Source organism: Eleginops maclovinus, chromosome 8 (assembly GCF_036324505.1).
Source record: "Eleginops maclovinus isolate JMC-PN-2008 ecotype Puerto Natales chromosome 8, JC_Emac_rtc_rv5, whole genome shotgun sequence".
NCBI classification, from domain to species: Eukaryota; Metazoa; Chordata; class Actinopteri; order Perciformes; family Eleginopidae; genus Eleginops; species Eleginops maclovinus.
In genome coordinates this window covers 17038767-17056379 of record NC_086356.1, presented here as the reverse complement: position 1 = coordinate 17056379, position 17613 = coordinate 17038767, and the positions used below count along the sequence as shown (strand labels likewise).

The following is a 17613-nucleotide window of genomic DNA, read 5'->3' as shown; positions in this document are numbered from 1 at the left end:
CTATGGCGCTGGCTAGGATTGGTAAATTATGTCGGTCCTCGGTACATGAACCTTCCAAAGGACTGTTTAGTGGGGTTTTACAGCCAGGGTGGATTGAATGCTGCACAGGAGGTAAAATAAACACACATTTTCAGTATGTTTCCTGTCAGGTGACCTTCAAAAGTAGCTGGTTTAACAGACAGCGAAGCTACAGTGTCAGCATGTAAATAGCTCACATGTGCAAGGATGCTACAGCCGCCTTTAAAAAATGTCTGTAATCCGTCATAAAAAAACACCAACATTCGGTTTACCTGCAGTTTTGCTTGCATTGTTGAAGCATTTTTATGCTGGTGTCATTCTATAAATGTGGCCACAACGTATTACAGGTGCAAACTTACTCAAAATGTAGTTAATTCTGGAGTTATTTGCAGTGGAGGAAAGTACATTTACTTGTACCGCTTGTACAACGTAATTGTTGGCCTAACCTTACTGTACTTGATTAGTATCCATTCAATGCAATACAATACTTCTACAATACTGTAGTTGGAGGAAAACATTGTAATCTTTTCTTCGATGCATTTATTTATTGTAGTTCCTTTACATATGTGGATAATCCAAATATAATCCAATAATAAACATTATTCTCATAAGGGACATTTTGCTAAATTAGTTGATGTTTTTTGTACTGTTTGTATTTTTGTGCTAGTACTTGCTTTTGAGTTCTGAATCTGGGATAGACTGTAGTTTTGTTACTTTTATTAATTAAACTATCTGAATATTTCTTCCAACACTGTATTTGTCTCTGCAGCTAAAAGGCATTTATTGTCAGAAGATGTTATCAGATTACAAGAATTTCAGAATAAGAAGCTGGCTGTGTCTCACCTTGTCACTGGAGTGAAAGGTAAATAATTGTTATTATTTGTAATACTGCAGTTCTATGACATGTGTTATGATTCCTACAGTAAGATCTTATTTCTTTTTATTATTTTACAGGAAATTATATAGAGCTGTTCAATCAGAAGCTACAAAGGAATGACCTGATACTGAGAGATGAGCTGAAGCTTCTCCTTCACTTGTGCCAATCCGCAGACGACATGGTGATCGCCAGAGATGCCATCTCTAGGTATGGTACATCCTGTATTGACAGTTATTTTAAACACACTTTCTAGAAACCATTTCAGCACCAAATTACATTCATATGCCCTTCTCTTTCTCTGAAACACGTTTTGCAAACATTAAACAGAACACAATTAAATTCCACTCACAGTTAAAATCAGAATACCTTTAATTGTCCCACAGAGGGGAAATTTTCATTTGTACAGCAGAAAGAGCCAAAGACAGCCTAATATTACACCCAAGATACTAAAGAATATATAACAGTCACACAATTTACAAAATACACAAAAATAAACCTCAGAAACCATTCTGAGTATAGCAGCCAGATATATATTGCACAGTTATTAACACAACAGGGGGTGTTACAGTCAGCGTTGTAATATGTGTGGGGGTCGTATTATGTGTGGGGGTCTACCAGGGGTCTGACCGCTGCTGGAAGGAAAGACCTATGGTATCTCCCCGTGAGACACCACGGGTGCAGCAGCCTGTCACTGAAGGAGCTGCACAGTGCGGACAGTGTGTCCTGGAGGGGGTGGGACACATTGTCCAGCAGGGAGGACAGCTTGGCTGCCATTCTCCTTTCTTCCCAGTGTCAAGAGGACTCCCCAGCACAGAACAACAAACATGTCAAACATGTCTTCAATGTTTTTACTATTAACAATTATAAACATTATTTTCACATCGTAACTTAAACCCTTACAACTAGTACTAAATTTAACACGCTGTAGTATTAATATAATTTATTCTTTATAAACCATTTACTCTTACACTACTTATAGTTTTCATGCATACCTACTGTTAACATGTTTATATTTTCACAATCTATACTGTTAGTCCTGCTTTTAGCATTGTATATATTATATACATTTTGGATCTGCACCTTTTTTATATCTTGTACTTTTTTCCCTTATTGCTTTTTTATATTTGCATTATTTCAGATTTGTAACTCAACTGCTGCACTGTTTCCTTTTGAATAACAAATAGAGTTGTATCCCCTCTTATATGTTATTGTCATTTGATTTGCACTCTCTAGGTATCACGCAGAGAACCGGAACTTAATGTTCGGAGATTTCAAGTTTGGTCCTCTCTTTGTGAGATTGTGCTATGAGCAGGGTATGGAGAACTTGGCTGCTGATACAATTACTGATAAGGTAAAATATTACATTAAGGCAAATATATCAGCGAACAAAATACTAAACACTGTCCATGTTGCAAACATTTGTTTATTTGGTTTAGCACCAAAGCATCACAAATAAATGTTTTAAGTTTGACTGTGAGAAAACAAGGGTTTGCAACAGATGTTTCATGAGCCAAAACAAGACTTTTGGGGATTTTGGATAAATAACATTTTCTTTTACATTTCTGAACAGAGTATGAGTGGATTTTTCAACGATGCAACTTCCTTTAACATCACCTTAGACATGTTATTCACTAAAGGCTATTATGAAAGTAAGTGACAGATTACCTTTCCAGTGTTTTTGCTATTTTAATTTTATTTATTTATTAATCACAAGTAACAATCTAAACTCTGTGTTTTGCAGATTGCCTAGAGGTGCTAACAACCATGAGGACACAACGTGTACCATTCAACAAAGACACATTGATGCTGGCATCTGGCACCTTCTATAAACTGGTAAAATAATCTTCATGAACATATAAAGTAATTCTTCGAGATATTAAAATAATAACTCATCTCTGTTGGTTAAAGTTCTGTGTTATGTTGTTCAGAACACGGCAGAATCCTACAGGATGTGCACTGCTATGATAGAGGACGGACAGACTAAAGGGAAGAACATCCCCAGACATGCTTTCTGCTTTGCTGTAGCGTTAGCACTTCGACAGGTGAGTAAGATCTTCTTCTATTCCTTTCTTTCATGCAGAAAGATGTGAAAATGTTAAATTGTCATTAATAATATGTTTTTTCCTTATTTTTTGTTCCAGAATGACATAGAAAAGGCACAGTCGTTGTTCTCACAAATAATGAGCCCTGACTGCAGAATATGTCAAAATTTAAAGGCAAGTCTGCATCCTAAATGTGGTGCATTTTATTACTTGTTGCTTATGTTAAGTTAATAATATATACTTTTTTTTAAATTATGATTTAGGCTATGATACTAGCAATGTCAGGAGAAGTGACGGACGCCATTTCCTTCCTGTCTGCAGCCTTGACCCCAAAAAGCTTTTCTTTTGTCAAGAAGCCTGAATTTTCGCAGGAGGTGGTAAGTTTGCTCAATATCAATTATAAAAACTGTATCCAGATAGCTCTGGGTGCATTAATTCAATGTTTTACACATTTCAATAAAAAATGTTCTGTGGTTTAAAGGATTTTAAAGGATTTCACCAAAGATAAAAAATTGAAAGCTATGGATATGAACAATGCAAATCTCTGAAAAAACGCTATTTAGCTCAGTGGCCTCCTGTGACTGTTTCAGGTGGATTTGCTGCGCCTGCGGATAGAAGGCGGTACACACAGGCTGAAGATGGAGCAGATAGTGAAAGATCTGGAGCAGGCTGATCAGGTGACCCAGCAGACCCTCGAAGGCATGCTCTGCTACACGCCAACAGGAAGAAGGAAGCCATTGCTGATGATGGAGGAGAGAAGGAACAGCCGAAGGACTCGGAGGCCACGAGTGTCCACTTTGCTGTCAGAGTGAGAGAAGCCTGCTTTAACTTAAGGCTGAATCCAATCTGTCCAAAAACACTAACTCTGGCTAGAGTAGACTTTGTCGCATAACTGATCTACCTCTCCTTAAAACAGGCACAGTTATCTATCTGCAGACCTGACGTTTGTCCTTTTTTTTTGTCAACGGTATCCAAATTTGATTCAAATGTTCAATGCAAAAACAGTTCATATTTATGGAGCAGGCACTTAAATACAAAGCTGATAAAAGTCAATTCTAGAACAACATCCTAATGGTTACAAACCATTTCCTTGAAAGGAAATGGATAATGAATGATATGGGAAGAATGTGTTGTATATAAAAGAGTGAATGAGTGATTAAAGATACATTTAATAATGGAAAAAGATTCTTCATCTTGCCTTGATTTGTAAAAATGTTGGTGAAAATGGTTTTAATAAACAAGGAACTATGTACCATAAAAACTTTGAAGTTAGCACCTTGAAAAACACACTGTAATTTATATATGCTTTAGATTCTGAGAAAAGACAAGGAGTGGGGATTTTGTTCTCCAGCAAGTCCAATAAAAGAAGATTAAGAATGGATTTATTAAAGGTTACTACAGAAGGAATGATGACAACAGGTAAAACGCGTTCAGTGTTCACATGGGCATTTCATTGTGATTTCTGTGCAAACTTGAAACATTTATTTTGCTGTTAATAATTTTAAATACAGGACTTCAACTTGTAATTTCGTATTAAGACCTTATTGGATGGGTAGTTTTAATCAAGTGGAACATCTGGGTACTTTGAATACTACTAACATTCAAATGTGGTGATAAGAAACGTAAACAAACCTTGACGTGCGTCAAATCCTCCCACAATGCACCGTTCTTATCGGCTGAGTAGCCAGGGGGAACAACGGAGCTGCTAACTGAACCCAAACAAAACGAGGGGATTGTTATAAGCTTTTTAAAGAGACTTTGGGGAAGCTTTGCTCATTTATCTGATTACTAAAGGAAATTTAATACGGATTCTGTTTTGATATCCACTGCTAGCGGCAGCTGGTGGCTCTGCTGTTAGCATCAGCTAGCCGGTTAGCTGGTACCAACTGACTTTGTTGAACAAACAAAGGAAAAAACGAATTAAATATACTTTACATTTTGGATTGTATACAGCAGTGCTGAAAGGGAGCGCTTTGCAGTACTAAACGAGTCCGCAGTTAGTTTTTGTTATACTTGCTCACTTAATTAAGCTAGGTTCATAGAGGCTTCACATCTGTAAATACGGTTTAGCTTTTTTGGCTGACATCGATATAAAAACACAATGAACACCGAGGAGAAGGCAGCAGCCCCCACTGCACCCGCTCCGGAGGATGATGGCATGACATGGTGGTACCGATGGCTCTGCAAAATAGCTGGAGTTTTGGGAGGAGTATGTAAGTAAATATCAAAGTACTATTTTTTGTGGATTGATGAGTTACCTTGCACTAAATTGTAATGTATGTATAACCCACTGTCTATATGTTTCTGTAGTATATTTCTGTTGCTTAGTGAAATTGTCTATTAGTCTATGAGTATTCATATTGATTCAGTATTTTCTTTGTATTGTGTATAGTTTTCTCTCTAGTGATAATTGTACTTTCTATCTATCTATTTTCTTTCTACACATACGATAAGCCGAGATGAATCCTTTCATATCTACATGTACAGTGAATACAACTATTGAGGGTGCCAGTTTAAAAATACTTTTTTGTGTGACAGGGAGGTACATGTATTGTCTTGTCAGCATACTTTTATACTGTTTCTGTGTTTGCATTACCTGCATTAATATAAAACAGGACAGAAAGGGCATCAGATTGATATTTCGGGAAAAAAAACAACATGTTTTTTGGTTGCATATAATCCTCACTGTAATTGCTGAGCCATGCCAGACTAAAGCTTTGTCACACCCCATTGTCCCCTCCCTGCAGCAGCCAGTTTTGGGCACCGCCTGTTTGCATGGCTTGCTCATTCCATAACACTATGATATTCCTGGTTTTCAACTGTATGATATGAGCAAACAGTCCATAGAAGGTATGTGTACTCTTCCCCTCACAGACAGGCGATTTTGACTGCTGGCTTTGCAGTTTTCCAGCAGCATTGCAGCTCTCCTTCTCAGTGACACCAGAGCCACAGTGCCTGTATCACATTAACCACCTGGCATTGCATATTCAATGGCCTCTGTATTATTAAGGAGGCTGGATGGTCTAAAGAAGCTGGATATACTACATTATTCTTCCATTGTTTGTGATAGTGTGGGCTAGTCTCAACTGACAGTTAGCATTTATACACTATAAGGCATATTTACCCTCTCTTCTCACTGAGGTTCAGTCTTAATCTGCTGTACATTGTCACCTGTCAAATACAAATACTTTGTGTTGGTATATCTGGCCACAAACCATTTTAAAATTTGAAAGGTTTCAGCATTTTAGTTGAAGAAATGTAGACCTTTTAAGTACCATATCATTATACATGAGAAATAATTGACAATAGTTAATAAAAAGGCCAAGGCACATATATATCTTATTTACTCCACGGTAGTGAAATAAATGTGGCATGTGGGCAATTTTACTCCCTCGAAAAGTTCTTTCTCACATTTGACTTGTTAAAGAAGTAAAAGCAAAAGGGAAACAAATAGCATTTTGTTCTAAAAAGTAAATCATCAGATATTTTTTTTTGTGACAGCAATTATTTTAATCCTGTTTTTTTAATAATAAATACAACAGAAGTGCCTGGTTGATTGCTTCGTGTTGGATGGAAAACAACTAATGATTGCATTCAAAATATATATACAGTGGGGCAAAAAAGTATTTAGTCAGTCACCAATTGTGCAAGTTCTCCCATTTAAAAAGATGAGAGAGGCCTGTAATTTTTATCATAGGTATACCTCAACTATGAGAGACAGAATGAGAAAAAAAAATCCAGAAAATCACATTGTAGGATTTTTAAAGAATTAATTTTCAAATGATTGTGGAAAATAAGTATTTGGTCAATAACAAAAGTTCATCTCAATACTTTGTTATATACCCTTTGTTGGCAATAGCAGAGGTCAAACGTTTTCTGTAAGTCTTCACAAGGTTTTCACACACTGTTGCTGGTATTTTGGCCCATTCCTCCATGCAGATCTCCTCTAAATCAGTGATGTTTTGGGGCTGTCACTGGGCAACACGGACTTTCAAATCCCTCCAAAGATTTTCTATGGGGTTGAGATCTGGAGACTGGCTAGGCCACTCCAGGACCTTGAAATGCTTCTTACGAAGCCACTCCTTCGTTGCCCTGGCGGTGTGTTTGGGATCATTGTCATGCTGAAAGACCCAGCCACGCTTCATCTTCAGTGCCCTTGCTGATGGAAGGAGGTTTTCACTCCAAATCTCACGATACCTGGCCCCATTCATTCTTTCCTTTACACGGATCAGTCGTCCTGGTCCCTTTGCAGAAAAACAGCCCCAAAGCATGATGTTTCCACCCCCATGCTTCACAGTAGGTATGGTGTTCTTTGGATGCAACTCTGCATTCTTTCTCCTCCAAACACGACGAGTTGAGTTTTTTACCAAAAAGTTCTATTTTGGTTTCATCTGACCATATGACATTCTCCCAATCCTCTTCTGGATCATTCAAATGCCCTCTAGCAAACTTCAGAAGGGCCTGGACATGTACTGGCTTAAGCAGGGGGACACGTCTGGAAGTGCAGGATTTAGGTCCCTGGCGGCGTAGTGTGTTACTGATGGTAGCCTCTGTTACTTTGGTCCCAGCTCTCTGCAGGTCATTCACTAGGTCCCCCCGTGTGGTTCTGGGATTTTTGCTCACCGTTCTTGTGATCATTTTGACCCCACGGGGTGAGATCTTGCGTGGAGCCCCAGATGGAGGGAGATTAGCAGTGGTCTTGTATGTCTTCCATTTTCTAATAATTGCTCCCACAGTTGATTTCTTCACACCAAGCTGCTTACCTATTGCAGATTCAGTTTTCCCAGCCTGGTGCAGGTCTACAATTTTGTCTCTGGTCTTCTTTGACAGCTCTTTGGTCTTTGCCATAGTGGAGTTTTGAGTATGACTGTTTGAGGTTGTGGACAGGTGTGTTTTATACTGATAACGAGTTCAAAAAGGTGCCATTAATACAGGTAACGAGTGGAGGACAGAGGAGCCTCTTAAAGAAGAAGTTACAGGTCTGTGAGAGCCAGAAATCTTGCTTGTTTGTAGGTGACCAAATACTTATTCTACCGAGGAATTGAACAATTAATTCATTAAAAATCCTACAATGTGATTTCCTGGATTCTTTTTCTCATTCTGTCTCTCATAGTTGAGGTATACCTATGATAAAAATGACAGGCCTCTCTCATCTTTTTAAATGAGAGAACTTGCACAATTGGTGGCTGACTAAATACTTTTTTGCCCCACTGTATATCCTAGGACTGGTTGACTTACCACTGCTGTGTAAATTGCTTCAGCTGTAACACTTCTAAAATGTGTGATGTTGCCATATCACACATTATTTCAGAACCCCACACACACATTGACTAAAATCTTTCACGTCTTCTTTACCACTTATGAAAACACCAGCCCCGAGTTCAGGCTTATCCCATATTCCACTTTTCACACATTTCAGATAACATGTAGTAAGGGATTGATTTTAGGCCGGTTCCATTAATAATAATAATAATAATAATAATAATAATAATAATAATAATAATAATAATAATACATTTTATCTGAAGGCGCCTTTCTCGGCACTCAAGGACACCGTACATGATACACACACAAAGACAATAAAAGGAATCAACAACGCAAGTAACAAATAAAATAAAAACAATAGACGGTGACAGAGGAATTGACATCAAGTGGAATAAGCAGTTTTGAACAGATTTGTTTTGAAATGGGGGAATGAATCCATGTTTCTGAGTTGGGGTGGTAATGAGATCCAGAGACGGGGAGCAGAGTGGCTGAATGCTCTGCTCCCCATGGTGATGAAAGGGGACAGACAGGTGTATGGAGGAAGAGGATCTGAGGGAGCGGGAGGGAGTGGGAACATGGAGGAGGTCGGACAGATATAGGGGGGCGAGGTTGTGGATGGCTTTGAATGTTAACAGGAGGACTTTGAATTGAATACGGAACTGAACTGGGAGCCAGTGGAGCTGTTGGAAGACAGGAGTGATGTGGTGGATGAAGGGGGTCCGAGTTATGATGCGGGCAGCTGAATTCTGGACCAATTGAAGTTTATGGAGGGTTTTTTGAGGGAGGCCGAAGAGGAGAGAGTTGCAGTAATCCAGACAGGAGGTGATGAGGCTGTGGACAAGGGCGGCGGCAGTATGGGGGGTAAGGGAGGGGCGGAGGCGATTGATGTTTCGTAGGTGGAAGTAGGCAGACTGGGTAATGTTATTGATGTGGGATTGAAAGGATAGTATGCTGTCAAGGAGGACACCCAGACTCTTAACCTGGGGGGAGGGTGAAACAGAGGAGTTGTCAAAAGTGAGGGAAAAGCTGTCGGTTTTGGATAGAGTGGATTTGGTGCCAATGAGGAGAACCTCGGTTTTGTTACTGTTTAGCTTAAGGAGGTTTTGGGGGAACCAGGTTTTTATTTCAGAGATGCAATCGGTGAGGGAGGTGGGCAGGAGAGTGGATGAGGGTTTAGTTGTGAGGTAGAGCTGGGTGTCATCAGCATAGCAGTGGAATTGAATGTTAAATTTGCGGAGGATATTGCAGAGGGGAAGGAGGTAGATGATGAAGAGGAGGGGCCCCAGTACAGAGCCCTGTGGCACACCTGAAGTGACGGCGGAGGGGTTGGATTTAAAGGATTTGAGTTGAATGAACTACTTTATTTTTTAGTTCTAATTATTTGTATTTGTTTTGCTTCTACTGTTTATAGCGCACAGCCTGTAATAAAACAAGTGTAAATAATAAAGTGTAAATACAACTAGTATATATGATAGTTATCATGGCTTTTATAAATAATGGTCTGTTCTAATTTTCTCATAATCTATCATCATATGTCTTATATTAACAATAACCGTGTTACTTTGTCTTTCCTCTCCCAATCATGCAGCCTGTGCCGTGTCAGGAGTGTGGAACTGTGTCACTGTAAACCCTTTAAACATTGCTGCTGGAGTATGGATGGTGTAAGTCTTTAGCATTTGTTATGCTTACTTAAATTTAACTTTGAAAAATAGCTTTTTTCATTTATGTGCTGTTGGTATTCAGTAAAAAATCTAAACAGGCATATTATAAAACCACTTATTTAGACTGTACAATGCTCTGTATGCTGTTATTCATTCAAGCTCAGTTCCATTTTGCCACAACACACAGTTAAAGTGTGGTCTCAAACAGCCTGATGATTATAAAATAAAAAGTGAAATAAAAACTGCAATACATTTCATGATCCATAAGAGAATTTTTCTGCAGATTTACAGTTTTTGAATAAGCATTATGTACTCATATCACCAGTTCCTTTATTCTCTTTTTTAATGTATATTTTTATCATGTAGACATGTGGACACAACTTGCTGCTCAAATAACGGAGGAGTGAAGAAATTCTTGTCGAGAACCAACATGTTGTAACAAAGACTGCATTGAATTTTCCAGAATTTGAAGAATTTAGCACAAGACGCAGCCAGCCTTGGTTAACTTTTCTTCCCAGATAAAAAAAAACTGTCTGCATTCAAAGCTCAGCTGAAACGTTACCTAGGCTTTAATAAGATGAGAGAAACGATTAATTGTGAATGTAGCTGATAATTCACTGCTGTGTGTGTTTCCTCTTCTTCTCTTTCAAGGTTGACTGCCTTTGTGCTGTTCCTGTGTGAAGTCCCATTCTGCTGCCAGTTCATAGAGTTTGCTAATGCAGTAGCAGCTCGTGCAGACAAATTCAAACCTTGGCAGAAAGCCTTCTTCTACTGTGGGTAAGAACTATGCAGCAATGTCAACAGAGTCCGTACTTTACTCAAAAACATTGCGGAAGCATTTAGAGACACTCTTGGGAATGTTGCTGTTTAACTCCAGCATGTACTTAATATAATTTACTGACTTATTATCCCTTTTATTGTTCATTTTCAGGTTGGCTCTGTTTCCCATATTCTTGAGTTTCTCCCTCACAACCTTGTTTGGAAATGCCATCGCCTTTGCTACTGGAGTTCTGTACGGCCTAGCCTCTTTGGGCAAAAAGTAAGATGTTTTAAAATGTAATGACGTAATATGCTCTTATGATGTTTCAAAATTAATGTCATCTATTTCATAAAACACAATTTATTTTGAGTATCTATTTGAACAGCTGTGCAATATAGACATTGTGCAACTACTCATATGTCTTGATGTTTCCTTCATCAAATCACCCCTCTAAAAGGTCATATTATAACAGGCTCTCATTAAATTCCTTATTCAACATTAGAATGACTTCATAAGATCTTTATTTGATGCTTCTAACAACAATAATGAGCCTCTTTTTTCATTTACATTAACATCTGACAAGGTGAGCCATGTCCTAACCTTGCAATTAACAATGTTATGCTTTCTTTGTTTTTACCCCCCCTCTCCTTGGTCATAACTTTTCATTACCCTCCCCATCTTGCCTCTTGTCTTCCCTTTTTCTTTCCTCAGAGGAGACGCAGTGTCTTATGCCAGACTGCAGCATCAGAAAATGGGGGATGAAGAGAAGATGACAGAAAAGGCAAGCGGGGCTCCAGAGTGAGACATCTGCCACCACCTTTCTTTAGTCCTTACTGCCTTCCATCCATACAACGTCCTCTTCCATGCTCCTCTGCTTGTTCCCATTTCTGTCCCTCCATACTTATGGTACTGACTTTATTTATTTACTTAAACTGCTGTATTCTTGTCGTCCTGACCTGAAAGTATCCTAACAGATTGATGTTTGGTTAAGTCCAGTATTTGCTACCTGGCGTGTAAATGGGATCTCTCATTGTGACTCGACACCTTAGATTGTATGTTTTGATTGTATGGTTTTTAAGAGTTATTATCTTCTCCTGGGTTGTTTATATTATTGGTTACCCTTTGTTGTTTTTTGTTGCCGTTTACCCTTTTTCTGCAGGAAAATTGTGAGGTACACCTTTTAAGCCCAAGAGCCTTTCAGAAAATCCCAATAGGAATTAATGTGATTGTAAAATGTAGATAATTGACTTCAGGTTATTCGGTTTGCTTTTCAGTTTGCTTATAGAGAGTGGATAAAGATAATTCATGGGGTTCAGACTTGTTCTGGCAGCACACACACCCACATATCAACATCAGCTCTTTTGTAGCTCTAACTTCATTATCATTGCAAAGGGTTAGGCAGCCGAGTTTCCAAAGAGTTTAATGTGAACTCTGCAATTTATTTAAAAAATGTATTATCAAGAAGTGAATGTACTGAAAATGAACATTTGAATCCGAGGACTTGTTATTAAATTGTGATATATTTGTATTGAAAGAAATGCTTTAAAAAATAATTTAGACTTCAATTCACTAACCCAGATCTTTAAATTCCGTCAAGTGTTTCCTTTAGTTTTTGCCTGTAGTTTATCCAATTGTACCTTCATTAGACTTATTTTACATAAATCAAATTTGTAAGTATTACAATATTACTTCCCAATACAAAAACAAAAGTCTAATTTGCCACCTGAATGCATTTCCAAACATATATAGGCATTAGGGATATTTTTTGCATTGGAGAATGTATCTGGTATACCCAAAGATAAAGAAAATGATTACTTTCGTATATATTTTCGTCAGTTGTATTTGGCTCAGCACAGACATTCCTGCACTAAACCTTTGGAGGGAGTTAATACAAAATGTTCAGTGCATGTGTCAGCTTGTTTTCTTATATTTCCTCATGAAGAAGCAGCTGCTATCAAAGTTGTGGCTGCAGATTTCGTGGTACATTTTGTAATGGAAAAAGTGGAATGTGCACTAGTTTTATTTTCATTTTAAAACATTGTTGCTATTGAATATGCTGTTTCTTTTTAAATGAGGAGTCTTAATTAGTACACATCACCAAAACCCATAAAATATTCCCTGAGGGGAATGGATCTTTATTCAGGGACTTATTGGTCTGTATCCCACACTGTCACCAGAGCCATGGTTTGCCTTTTGTCACTCAAATGAGGTCTGCAGTGTTCAGCATTGTACAATTTGTGTTTGTGTTGTTCTGTTGCTTTTCCTCTGTTGTGTCATAATAACAAGGATGTTTTGGGAATAACTGTTTACCCGTACCTCCTACAGCTTTTTCTATCCTAAGTCTTTGACTGGCTGCTCAGTGACTGAGTGGATTATTCACACATTACCACCAGCTCTCAGGTGTCATACTTCACAATGCACAGCGTACAGATACAATATAATTTATGCATAAGTGGATGGTAACTAGCATAAGCATTACACTAGAACTACGAAATGACTATACAATTTGAGCCAATGAAAAAACATTTGTGTTGCACAAAACTTGCACATGTGATTAAACACTACACACACACCAGCAGTATTACAGTCTGACACTATACTCTCTTACACTACAGTTCTAGGATGCAAAATAAAAAACACTACTTCCTCGTCCACAGCCATTCATCCGGTTTTATTGTTTTTGCAGTGACATGCATCAAAGAATCCCTTGATTTGATTTATTTTACATTGAGTGCATATTGTTTGCTGTAAGGGATATGTGTATAATGAGTGTTGTGATGTGAATCATTATCCTGTTCTCAATTAGGAAATTAAACACACTTGCTACTACTACCATGGTGTTTGCTTCCTATGTTTACTGCCACCCCCGATACCCCCAACTCTTCCATGCCTTGACTACTCCTTTAGCACCACCATTTATGATTTAGTTATACAGTTTGACCACATTAGATGGATTAACATTTTGCTAAAGACATTAAAGGTTTTGTGCAGATAAATCCTGTTGACTTAGATTATTCATTGTTTTTTCTAGTGCCAACAGCAGGTTCTAGTTTTCATTAATTTCATCTACCAGATCGATTGCACATTCTTAGGTGTAGATCAATAGATATTAAATGCTGCCACACAAAATATCCTAGTGACTGCTGTTCTTTTGGCTGCTTTTTAAATGAATATATGTTAATAACTTTTGGGTGGATTGATGTGAAATTGTGTACAGATATTCATGGTCCACAGGAGACGCAATTCAACAATACCAACTCCCCCAAAAAATCAATTCCTATAAGCCTAGGCTGAATTTAGTGCTAACTTGCCAATGTTAACATAAGCACATGGTAAAGATGGTACAATTAAAGTTCATTCCTAAATTTTTCTAGCTTGGTCTCAAGTTGTCACTTTTTATTGGTTGTCAATCCGAAGAAGGCGTGTCTTAGCTGTCAGCTGTCAATAAGAGCCAATCTTGAGCTTCTATTTATTTGGGCGGGATTTGTTTGGGCTTTTATTTAACCGGTTTCGGCCAGGGTTCCCACCTGTGGAAAGGTACACCAAGGATATTCAATAAATTGGTCTATTAATAAGTTTGGATTCAACCAAAAAAGCTAACAAAATGGCCTTGGTAAATCATCATTTCCCAGTGCTATGTGGCTGAAACTGAAGGGAAGCAAGTGAAAATACCATCCTAAATTAATATAAATGATGCCATTAGCCCTTCATATGATGTGGACTTGATTATGGATCTGAAAAAACAGCTAGCGTTTTATTTTAATAACATTTGAGTATTTACCTCTGCCAGAAAGGATCCACAGAGGATGCATCTGGTTCCAGCAAGTCTCCATTGAAACAAGTATGGGATTAGACCCCTTTGATACCTTGCTTTAAAATGTGTGATATTATTCAAATGAGCACTTTTAATACAATATTAATCAATTAAAGTGGACCTGATGCCAAAGTGTAAAGGTTTATAACATCACTACTACAACTGCATACAAATCCAATTAAATCTGTGAGGTGGGCCTTTTGAATTATGTGTCCTCAAATGAATAAATCTGCGATGTTAACAATAATTCAGTTATTTTGGATCTGGTAGTTGTCCTCGCTTGTTGCTTTGAAATCTTGCACATCAAAGTGATGATTTTGAGAGAGGTCTTTTTAAAGCCAGTAAATGCTACTAATTGGCATTCAGCCTTTTTTGACTCACAGTGTTTGTAATTGTAAATTAAGCTACTTCAGATGTGGACCTTTTTTAATGAGATGCTTTCATTATTTTGTGATACCGCTGTTCATGAATTGCTCTTGAAAAGCAGATTTTCTAAAATTGCTCTTGTAACAAATAGCCTTGAAGATTGAATTAAAGCATTTAATTGACTTGTGTTTTTTAAAAGGACACAACCAGTTTTACCATTTGAATTCATTACTCTAAGTTTTTTCTCTAAGAGAACAGGGTACTTAGGCAACTTTTTCTTGAAGTTTCATGCTGAGCAACTGTGCATTTTAAACTTTAAAGAAAACAAAATTACGTACTTAAGTACTTAATTAAAAGTATTCCTTTATTGATATTATCTATCAGACAGATATGATTATGTTTTTGATTATTAGTGATATTATCACTGTAGACAGAACTGTCCAATTAACAGATAACATATTCACTTCTGTAAATACATTCATAAACAAAGCTTTTTTATTAAGTGAGGATCAGTTATAAAGAAAGAATGTGTGCCTTTTTGTAACCGTAAATCATATTTGGAGTACACCACCAAAGGTATAGAAATAACAAACTCTTTAAAGCAAGTGTGACATTTTACCCGTCAGAGTACCTTCATAATCCTCTTAAAGGTTTATACTTCTGAGAGTCAAAACACTTATTTCATGGTTTTCCTTTTTTTATTAATGATGAAAGAACACCTGAAAGCGGATTTTACTTTGACTGCTGAACATGTCAGCCTCATCACACAACTCCAAGTTACCATGGTGTATTTTATCTATATGCAGGAAGCGAATATGCATTTTTTTTCTTCCTGAAATGTCAAACTAGGCGTAGCTCTTTAAAAATGTTGTGATTTTTAATCGAACCCTTTCTGGGTTAACATTTCTAATATAGTAGAATTCAGAAATGCCTCCCTCTCTCAGAACCATTGGATTACTGAAGACGTACTGTATTTAATTTTACATCTTATGTTTTGCAATTCTTCGAGTTGTCTCAAGGTTTTATTCTATAAACAACACATCTTGTTTTACTCTCCTTGGATTATTGTATGCGGATGACTGAAGTGTGCTTAGTTTTATTGTTACATGGCACCACAGTCATATTGATTGCAAGCCGTATTAAACTGTTGTTTATGTGTTTCTAAAACATTATGTTTTACTGGTGGTGCCTGTTTGATGTATTAATCAAGGTAATGATTACCACATCTCCACATTTAATTAAAGTCTCAGTCATATCCCTCCCTGTGAGTCAGCTTCCCTCTCTTATAAAGCTTATTATTTGTCAATATTAATATCTTACCCTTTGAGTGCAGCTTGTAGGGAGTCCGTGCTTGTTTCTCATATTGTTATTATTATTATTATTATTATTATTATTATTATTATTATTATTATTATTATTATTATTATTATTATTATTAGATCTTAATTAATCTAATCTGCAAATATTTGTCTGAATATGTCCCACCTGCTACATATGAACTGTATATTTTTGGACAAATTAAAGTACTCTTTTATTGTATGTATTATTAATCGTGTAACATATCTAAAAAACATCTCAAATTGAATGTTTAACTTTTGTAACTTATAGTGACTCAACGGCAGAGGGCGCCATTGCATTATTTCCATAACATGTTTTAGTGTTAATTAAGTATTTAACCTTGTAGTTAATTAATCATGTGATATTTTACTACTAGTACAAAGAGAGTGCGCTCTTTTAATGAGAAACTAAGCATGTCTTCCAGGCTTATTATTAGTATGCACATGCATAGGTTAAATGTTAATACCCACAGCTGCAGCAGTAATATGACTAACATGGTGAGAGGTGGGAGCTTCATAAAGGCTGAGCATCTTAAAAATTAACATAATTTCCACTAAACAACCAGTATCTTATTGTCTGACCAGAGATTTAAGTTTGCAGTTTATATACACATTTACAAAAACAACACATTTATGAAAACTATGGCTGTTACATTTCTGGACTATTGTTATCCATTAATATACTTAATGGGTTCCAGTGGGGAAAACCATGATGATGAAAACGACCAAATGAGGTTTGTGTGATGAGTCTGAATCCCTTGATTATAATCCTCCTGACTTAAGACTTGTGGCCTACAGTAGAATCACTGCATGATGCCATTAGGTAAAACTGTCTCTATATATGAAAGGGAAAAATGTGTTGTTTTAATCACGCAATTTTTTATGACATAACAAAATATTAAATCTCTCAGAAAAAGTAATTGGATCAAGTACAAATACAAAATACAAGTGACTGCGAAATTAACCTAAGTAAACGTACCCATTATGCAGAATGGTCCCTCATTATGATGTACAATTATTGGATTGTTTTATGTTCTTTTGGGATAATACATCTATAACAATGCAGCAGATTGTATAAACTAATCATATGCAAACAAGTACAATATCCCCCCCCCCCCTACAGTACACGTACCTCATATACTTATGTGCAATATTTCAGCAGTGGTGTAAGAAGTACTCTTATCCTTTACTTGCATACAAGTAGAGATACCATCGTCTAAAAATGGTTTTGTTTATATCTCCATACTGTAGGTTTATTTACTTACAGTGGTGCAACTTAACTAAGTATTGTACTCAAACACAGTTTTGAGGTACAGGTACATTTTATACATTATTCTTCTACTTGAAAATAGTTTGCAATAAGACTATAACAACTTTGAAATGGCATTATTCTGTTGAAATTGAATTCCACTGTGCAGAATTTCTCCCCCTCAGTAAATCCTCCCTTGTTCCCAGGAATACGTGAATAAAAGT

The 17613-nt window shown here is 37.1% G+C and overlaps 2 protein-coding genes across 2 annotated transcripts; both read left to right on the top strand.

Annotated features, from left to right (window-relative positions):
- On the top strand, positions 1-4122 carry ptcd2 (pentatricopeptide repeat domain 2). Its single transcript, XM_063888921.1, has 10 exons — positions 1-111; positions 788-880; positions 973-1102; positions 2129-2246; positions 2466-2544; positions 2637-2728; positions 2824-2937; positions 3037-3111; positions 3201-3314; positions 3528-4122. The coding sequence occupies exons 1-10, from the start codon at positions 3-5 to the stop codon at positions 3747-3749; spliced, it is 1146 nt and encodes a 381-aa protein (XP_063744991.1). The 5' UTR covers positions 1-2; the 3' UTR covers positions 3750-4122.
- A 474-nt stretch (positions 4123-4596) lies between these two features.
- Positions 4597-13455, top strand: cacfd1 (calcium channel flower domain containing 1). Its single transcript, XM_063890077.1, has 5 exons — positions 4597-5150; positions 9791-9863; positions 10515-10640; positions 10795-10902; positions 11335-13455. The coding sequence occupies exons 1-5, from the start codon at positions 5039-5041 to the stop codon at positions 11423-11425; spliced, it is 510 nt and encodes a 169-aa protein (XP_063746147.1). The 5' UTR covers positions 4597-5038; the 3' UTR covers positions 11426-13455.
- Positions 13456-17613: the final 4158 nt, after the last annotated feature.